Source organism: Halyomorpha halys, unplaced genomic scaffold (genome assembly GCF_000696795.3).
Source record: "Halyomorpha halys isolate HHAL.00 unplaced genomic scaffold, Hhal_1.1 Scaffold799.1, whole genome shotgun sequence".
Lineage (NCBI taxonomy): Eukaryota > Metazoa > Arthropoda > Insecta > Hemiptera > Pentatomidae > Halyomorpha > Halyomorpha halys.
The window spans coordinates 169,988-179,476 of NW_027108683.1; the positions used below are offsets into that span (position 1 = coordinate 169,988).

Genomic DNA, 9,489 nt, shown 5'->3' on the forward strand with positions numbered 1-9,489 from the left:
TCCATGTCAGTCGTTTGTCGAGATGTAGTCCTAAGTAACGGATCAGTTCGACAGGAATAAGTGGGGTATTATTAAAGGGTATTGTAGGGGAAGAGGTCATGGGTTTACGTCGTTAAGGGTAAATGTGATTTGGTGGGATTTATTGGAATTTATTTTAATCCTCCAGTTTTGGCACCATTCTACAAAAAAAAAAATTAGTTAAATTGAAAAAGTTTCGACCATAATTGAAAAGTGTCTGCAATCAGAAATCGGCGTGTAAACCGACACTTGCACACTAAGTAGCAGGCTTACCTATCTTACCTTTAAAATATTTACTTATAATAGTACCAAAAATAATATAGGGAATAGAAAATATACCCCACCGTCACACCACATATTTTTAGGCCCGGTGCTATCCTAACACCTATCTTAATACATTCACTAATAACGAGTAGAAAATTCTTTTAAAAAAATATTTAAACCTAGCAAGATAATAAATATTAGCTAAAAATGTAAAAATAAAAAATATTAACAGAAAAATAAATAGCTTTTTTTTCTGTAAATCCGCAACATCGTTCCGGTTACAATTTCTTTTAAAATAATTGTATTCAAGTAAATCCATTTTCGTTTATTATTTCAGTCAAAGAAATCCTAATTTGAGATCTAGTTCCTCACTAAAATTTGTGCCGAGCTGTATTATAGGTTGCAGCATCCATAATTTACCGAGTTATTGTTAGAAGACATTATTTTAACACGTTGATTCCCACGGCAATTTTCAGAAATCTGGCCTGAAATGACAATTTGATTTAATCAAGTGATATTATTAAAAAGTCTAATTCTAGTTCATAGTTATTATAAAAAAAGGTCTTACAAATGTTTTGATTCGTAGTCTTGCGAATCTTACTTCGTAGTTGGCTTCTGTAACAGAAACCTCTTTGCATAATCCAACTTCAAGTTCGACGCTTCGACCTGTCGCTTCTCTGAAGCTAAGTCATAAATACGCGTCCATATCCGTACCCAAGCAAAAGAACGCCGAGAAATGCGTTATTTCTGTCCAGCCTATAAAGAGAAGCCAGCCGTTTGTGTAGAAGATTGTTTTAAGAAGTTCTACAAACAATAGAATATTACTTTATATCTTTAATTTGAACAAATTTTTATAATTATATTTTTTGTTCGATATTAATAAATTTTCTGTTAATGCAAGTCAGCATTGATTTTTTTTCCCATAAGGCTACTATCGATATCAGCACTGATATATTTCAAGTTCAATCATAGCTGCATAAAAATGAAAAATAAACACTGGGCGAGATAACTCGTAGTTTGCATAAAAAAAAAATAAAACGCGATCTACGAATTATCTCGTAGTTGCCAGTGAATGTGTTAAAAATCAGTATTTGTTGGCATGTGTACTTTTTCTAGCCATAATTATAATTATTACAATTTTTTTTTTATTTATTTATTGATATTTACAACTGTATAAAAAATACAAGTAAATTTGATCATAAGGACATAATGATATGATACAGGATGTAGAGAAACTACCCAGTAGTAGAACTCTGAAAACAGTTTACAATATAAGGTCACGAGGCCATCTTCTTTTCAGGCGTCTCGGAGGATTGCCAGGAATGGAAGAGGAAGCAAGGTTAGAAACTAGTGGGTTTGGGTGGTTAGGGAGTTTGTTATGGAAGGAATGATATCGGGTTTGGGCTAGATCGGTTACATAAGGAACATTTAGGTCTTTATGGATGAATTTATTAGTAAAAAAATAAGGAACATTAAGGATTTTACGAAGGATTTTGGATTGTAAAGATTGGATACAAGAGAATTTGAAGGTTTAGTGGAGCCCCAAAGCTCAACTCCGTATGTCCAGATGGGCCTTATTATTGTCATGTAGACCAGTCTTTTGTAATGAGTTGTAAGTTTAGACCGTTTGTCTAGTAAGTGCTGTAATAGTAGAAATTGACGTGCAGTTTCCTGTCTTTTCAGTCTTGTGTGAGGATTCCAGGTTAGTCGTTTGTCAAGATGTAGTCCAAGATAACGAATCTGTTCTACAGGGGTAAGAGCCACATTATTAAAGTATACTGTAGGGCAGTCTTATTACAAATAAAATATTTATAAATAAAAACCTCCTGAAAAGGGTCTTGTATAATAATGTAATCGAAAATTTTATTTTAAACTTGTTTCTAATGAATTTGCTATAATATGTTTCACTATAATATGTTTCACATTCACATGTGTTTGATAAAGCCCCTTTACTCATAAGTTCATCACTGATTACCTGTTATTTGATTCGTTTTTATCTATTACAAAATTTGAATTTTTGAAATTCAAAGGTTACACATAGCGCACCTATTGAGCATACTCGTAACTGCATTTCGTATTTTTTTCTGAAAAACGCATGAAATAGGTTTTTAATAAAATGTTACAAACAACCAACGGCATGTTTGACTCATGGCCTCCTTTGGGATAATAATTAATGAGAAAGCATAACCAATATTTAAAGGCCTAATACATAAGCATGTTAAATTGTGTGTACGGTAATTATATACAAATATACTAGTATAATTGTGCATAAAGAATGCTTACACCAGCTTGAGCATGTGTACCTCACTTGAAGATATAGAGATTTCATTAAAAAATGATTAGCATTTTCTTCAAAACTGAAAAATAAACAATATCAGACAAAACATTTTTTATTTTGGCGCAAACGGTTTCATTTTCAGAGGAGCTTATGCCTAGTATATTAAAATATATGAGGAAATTAACTTGCACCTAGAAAAGAATAATATTATATATAGTATATGAAAATCTCATCTGTCTTCCAATAATAAGATATTGTATCATTAAAAATTGTATGGAGTCAGAAACAGGAGAAGCCTAAAGTGAAAATAACCAGAAAATCTTATGAATGGTATTAATTAAAGTTGAGGGGGGGGCGATGGAACAGATTCATTTATATATTTAGTCATCGAAAAGAAAAACTTAATCTTATATAAAATAGTAATATTGTTTTAAACACGGTTAGTTCTAAAATTCGTTACAACTCAGAACTAATCAGAATCAGAATGGGCTGCATTCCAAATAGGATTGAAAAATAATAAAGAAGATATCAGAATGATTCCAACAATCGACAAATATCAGACAATAATTTTTAAACATTCCCTTTTAATTAGTCTTGAAACCCGACAGAAATCACAAAAAAAAAATAATAAAAGAAAACAAATAGACACAATTAAAAAATGGGGCCAACGGTAACTGCCAAACAGCCGTAAGAATAGACCCATTATGTGCAACTCTTAGTATTGTGAGGACTTTTGTGTTGAGCTTATGGTAGCGACATTTGAGTAGTTACAATGATGATAACCACGAAAAGTTACGTCATCATGGAGAAGATTACATAGTTGATAAATGATGACAAATCAAAATGATGATAAATAATGACTTCACATCATGGGGGAGGGGGTATAGTCTCGTACAAAAGACAAAGCTAACTATATACAATGTTCTTATTAAAAGAAGAAAAAATAAAATAAATAGATACGAATAATGCTTCTTAATAAAAGAGTAAAGAAAAATTAGTAACAAAAAATAATGATGAATGAATTAATTTTATATTTATTAAAATGTATAACAGAATGTCCTGCAGCAGTCTGGGCTTCAGTCTTCGGGTTGAGGTTGGGTTTCTCAGGTTGTAACATTTAACTCTCGGCATCTGGGAGTGGAACTTCATGAACCGTTTTTTGATATAATCCTCTATTGACTCCATTTGTAATTCGCGATGCAATTGGCTATTTCTTATGAACCAAGGTGCATTAACTGCGATTCTTAGGACTTTATATTGAAAAGTTTTTAGTCGAAAAAATCAAAAGATTAAATCTTAAAGGAAATACTATGTTATTGCCCATTGTTGCTACAAATAATCTTCACATTTTATTTACAAACTTTATTACAAATTTATTTACAATTATTTGGAGGGTACCATATAATTTTAAAAGGGTACAATTTTACACTGTGCTCCCCAGCACTCAGGAGGGCGTCTTTACAACGTATGACTATATGTAAACACATCCTTTTTTTTAACTTTATTTATTTATTGATAAATTTAATAATCTGCCACAACCTTGGGCAACGGGTAATAGTGATAAATGAGCAAATTCATACAAAAAATTTAAAAAAATAAAATAAACAAAACAAATAAATAAAATCTCTATATGTATATAAACAGAAAAATAAATAAAATGAACTTAATTGGACTATGTAAACTCATCTTCAAAAGTTTTCTTCATCAGTAATATGAGGTCCTTGTATTATCCTATTATTATAGGATTACATTATCTAAGGTGGAGGTTAAAAAAGTGAACAGAAGGGAGATATAAAGAGGAGTTTCCAAGGAATTGGAAGAGAGAAGCAACGCGTGATGCTAAAACTCCAAGCAATAAATTACATGATACGTGATAAATACAATAAACTTTTTTTGCAGAAGCAATTGACATCTTCGACTTTCATAGATTGTCTAGTCCCAAAGATTTTAGCCGAGATATATTCTAAGTCAGTGTTGTGATTTTATTATACTTTTTTTTTAAGATAAAAATTAAAACATTAATTAATTTATTTATATTATTAATTATTGCATTTATAAATCCACAAGTACGATAGGATAGTTCATCTTTTTATTTTTTGATGTCACCCCCAAATTCAACTCCTGCCAGAAAGATGGATTAAAGTAAATAACTATGATGACCTATATTTTGAAGAATAATTGTAGTTTGTTGGTTTTATAATGAAATGTAAATAATAACTATTACTATGCACAACGATTTTTGTAATGATTTATTAATGAATAAACATTGTATTTTAAAAATCATTATTTTAAGCATAAACCTCCCTCCACATTTTTTTTTTATATTAAATACTCTAACAGTTGATATTCTAAGTTTAAATAAAAAATAATTGTTTAAAACCTTTCTCCTTTTAAGTCAAATGATTAAAAAAAAAGTATCTGATTTTCATAAATATTTATCTCAAAGTTTTTGAAAAGGAATCTTATAAATATTATAATACTGCTATGATTATATGAGAGATATTATTTAATTAACTAATACAATTATTATATATAAATTTGTATTTATTATTGTTATCTTAAAGTAATACTGTTTTTCGAGCCACAATTTTTTATATTATACTATATTAATTAGATTATGACATAATTTTTTATTTTATTGGCTGTAGTATGGTTCTGTAAAGAAGAGACAATGAATGTCAATAATGTAAATTGAAAAATGATTATTGGCATGTGTGGTACCAATAATATTTGTACAAGTGTCATTTTCCCAACACTGTTTAAAAGGCAGAAAACATTCAACGCATGGCCCATTGTGTCCAATGCTTAACTGAGGTAAGTGACGAGATTTACTATCTTCATTCTTAATTTTCTTAAATTAGGTACCGGTTTAGATTCGAAATTATAATTTTATTTTAATTAAATATTTTATATTGTGAAATTCATAATCTGAATTTCTCTAACCTAGGCATCATAAAATTAAAAAATATTACCAACAAAAAAAAAAAATAAAGTTTACAATTACGAATTTCTTATTTCACTCAATTGTGAATATTAAAATTTAAAAAAAAATTTGGAGATAGCACGGGAAAAGGTAAAGGAAGGTACAAAAATCAAGAAAATTATTTATTTGTAAATAACGTTTCGCTCCACTTTGCAGAACTTCAGGGCTAGGTACAAGTGGTTCCAAAATGATTCTTCATTCTGAAATTGTATAATAAAAAAAAACAAATTTGTCTTCCGATAAAACTAATAATACGATTATTAAACAAATTATAATTGCCACAAATTTAATTATAATTAGAGCGGATCAGTACACCATACCAAAGCTATGACTAAAACAACTAGGCCTTACCAAAGCCAACAACCAACGGGCGTTGATGACCAGGCTGTTAAACGCCCTTTCAAAACAAACAAACTAACAATACAATAATATAAATTTTAATTTTATTTAAAATTAATAAAAATATTTTTTTAATACTGTTATTTTTTTTATTATTATTACCAGATCTCCTTTAATTGGCCTTATATTAAATAAAAAACAACTAAGCTTGAAATTGTGTTTTATAATATTCTGTATATTAATAAAAATTATAAAAGAAAACTTAAACAGAAATATAATTATGTTAAATATTGTCTTATGCATACTTAACATTTGTTTTAGAATTTACATCTATGTTCCCGTCATTCAATATCATTCATAATAGCAATATCACGCCCACATTAAACCATCGTTTATTTTTTATAAGTTATAAGTTTTATCTCAAACTACTTCTTTTTAATACATAGCGCGTATACGTGAAAATATTTTTATTTTTTTTACTATTTACAAGCAGAGAGTAAAACTAGAAACCCAAAACTTGTTTAGTGTCAGTCCCAGAACTCTCTTACTTAAATTTATAAACCGATGGAAACATTCGTAAGAATTATGAGAAACTTCCTCCTAAAATGTTTTCTGCTTTCTTAAATCACAAATTCAAATTGCGAATTAAATTGTAAGTTTTTGGAACAAGTTACACTAAATTCTAAAGTGACTGAAAGTTTAAAATTTTCAATACTATTTTCCGTCTAAAAGAGGTCAATTTTCTTCTGTTTTTTAAAAGCATTCAATTTTCAAATATTATTTTTCGTTTCCTAGAAATGAGCCGTTAATAGATTTATAAATAGTGTTGAAATACATAAATAGTTTAATACTGGAAGATTATTGATTGGCCGTGTGTGTAGATGAATGGAATATGGTCCGGGTGCGGTAAAAAAAAAACTCAAAAAGTAGATAATTATACTATTTTATTGAGCCAACGTTTCGCCCTACGTTGCAGGGCTTCGTCAGGGCTAAAAAAGATACAAAGTCTATAGTTACAAAAAGGAAAAAAAGAAAAAACATAAGTGTAAAATAACAGGGGTATAAAATGTAAAAACGTAGTATGGTATAATTATCTACTATTTGAGTTTTTTTTTTTTTTTTTTACCGCACCCGAACCTTATTCCATTCATAAATAGTTTAACCATTATAAGAAAATATATGCTATGTGAGAAGAGAGATATTAAAATTAAGTAAGAGAAAAGAATACACAACAAAATACATATGAAGATCTAGTTAGTAAATATATAAAAAAAATGAAAATTATTTAAAATAAAAATGTAAATTATTAAAAATAAAGTAAAAAAATATCAAACCAAAAGAAACAATGAATAGTTGCAGGGGTCAAAACAGAAACAGAAATAGCTTACAACTATTTATTTTCCGACGTTTCGCCCCACTTTGCAGGGCTTCATCGGGGCTGTTCAAAGGTAATGGTTGAACAGGTTCAACATCGCTGTTACATATATTTACTAACTGGATGTATGTACCTTATTATTTGTTATTTACTCTTACTAAATGTTATTATTACTTTTCTCGTACAGCCTTTATCTTCATTACTTAAACTATTCCTGTCATTCATGGTATTCATATTTTCTAATCACTATGCATATCCTTTTCCTTTTCTGCTGTATATATTCCCCAAACATGCATATATTGAATATATTACTTATACTGCACTATTAATTATGCACTACTTCACAGAACCCAGCATCTACAGTTGTGCAAGATGGTTACAATAAGGACTGCCCGGTGGCTTCTATGCTTGTTCAGTGCCTTATTGGTCGAAAGCAGTGCTTTGGATACGGCTAACTGGATGAGGCTCAACATGGGGCGACTTGGTGGAAGACCACTCCAGCGGATTTGTATCCCAGGAACACATAACTCTGGGATGAACCAACTCACCGGAGGGACTGCATTCGCTAAGCCCTGCAACATCCTGAATCATAGTCAGAGCGTCCGTAGGCAGCTTGAACTGGGAGTCAGGTACTTCGACATTAGGCCTATCATATCTGGAGGAAAATTCAAGACCGGACACTACAGTAAGATACCCGGTGGCTTTTGGCAAGGAGGGAACGGCCAGTTCATTGAATCAATCGTCAACGACATCAATGATTTCACCAGGGACCACAAAGAGGTCGTTATCATAAGTTTGTCGCACTCTCTTAATACAGATGTTGGCAAGAAATACAGAGGTTTCAACCAAGAAGAATGGGAAAGGCTGTTTCAGCTCCTCGACAGGACAAACAATCTTTTCTTTGCCCCAGGAAACGTCTACATACCTGCGATTACTTTAGGAGATCTTACTAACCATGGTAATAGAGCTGCGGTACTTTTCGTAACCAACGATGGTGGACTCAACCTTGGGGGCCGTCTTGGCAGGGGCTATTTCTATTGGGGCAATATGCAGGTCTATGACAAGTATGCGGAATCTGATAAGGTGTCGACTATGTTCCAGGATCAGATTAACAAGATGAAGCAGGAGTCGCCAAGGAGGTACTTCCTCTTATCGTGGACTTTGACCCAGAAAGCAGTTGACGCAACTATGTGCCCGATGGGGAAGAGTATCAGCAAGCTGGCCAAGGAAGCAAACAGCAATTTCCACAAGATATTGCCTGAAGTCTCGGAGGCTGCGTATCCCAACATCATATCAGTGGATTACGTCGAAAATGCTGCGGTCGCTGAGCTTGCAATGGCTGTCAACAATAAACTGAATTTTTAATGGCTGTATGGACCAAAAGAATCATCTTATTTTAATCAGCACTGTAAATAATAAAAAAAAAAGAAAAGAAAATAACTACTTCCGACCTTTTCATCTTGGTTTATCTTATGCGACTTAGAGATGAAAAAGATGTTAAATCCCTTTTTTTTCTATTTTTTTCACTTAACGACTCATTTAAGGTTGTGCACGCTTCTTTCAAAGCACACTGCTTAAATCAAATCTGGTTTTACATTCAAAGTTATGGTTGAAATTGGAAAGGTGTAAATTCAAAATAATAAAAGTTTCTGAATTATTTTTCTTTAAATCAACTACGTTTCGAGTGTAAATCCATTATTTGGCATCATTAAAAATAGACTCGGGCCGCCCATAGCTCAGTGGTTAAGACACAGTCTCACCAATTTGCTGTCTATTGGCGGTGCCGGTTCGAATCCGGCCTGGGACGTTGACTTTTTTCATTGCGTGGCGGTCCCACAAAATGAATAACTTCGACCCCCAACCATGGTTAGGCAGTATAGGACTCCAATGGGAGTCTTGGCCGAAAAAGAAAAAAAAAAAAAAATAGACTCAGTTTTATTCAATACCAGAAATTATAAATAGTATAGTGTTATAGCAGAAGCCTTGTTCTTTAATGAAAGATATATTTGATATAATAATATGCAGCCTTAATGCTATGATACTATAATCTAAATAGGTAATGCTATGATACTATAATCTAAATAGTTAATACTATTTCACCGTACAATTTATAAAGAATTAGGATGAATTTCAGTTTCTTAAAAAAGTTGCTTGCAGAAGGAATTCAAATATCTCGGAGGAGTATTCGATTTTCATTAAAATATAAATAGAAAAAAATAAAGGTAATTGTTA

At 31.2% G+C, this 9,489-nt stretch overlaps 2 protein-coding genes across 5 annotated transcripts in view; both read left to right on the plus strand.

Annotated features, from left to right (window-relative positions):
* Positions 1-9,489, plus strand: part of LOC106686231 (protein kinase C-binding protein NELL1) — a 226,254-nt gene that overhangs the window by 147,627 nt on the left and 69,138 nt on the right. The window lies entirely within an intron of this gene.
* LOC106686232 (uncharacterized) lies at positions 5,228-8,930 on the plus strand. Its single transcript, XM_024362025.2, has 2 exons — positions 5,228-5,374; positions 7,605-8,930. Exon 2 carries the CDS (start codon positions 7,630-7,632, stop codon positions 8,620-8,622), a length of 993 nt encoding a protein of 330 aa, XP_024217793.1. The 5' UTR covers positions 5,228-5,374; positions 7,605-7,629; the 3' UTR covers positions 8,623-8,930.

Coding starts and splice junctions, on each gene's coding strand:
- LOC106686232 (XM_024362025.2), top strand. CDS start 7,630: ATGGTTACAATAAGGACTGCCCGGTGGCTTCTATGCTTGTTCAGTGCC.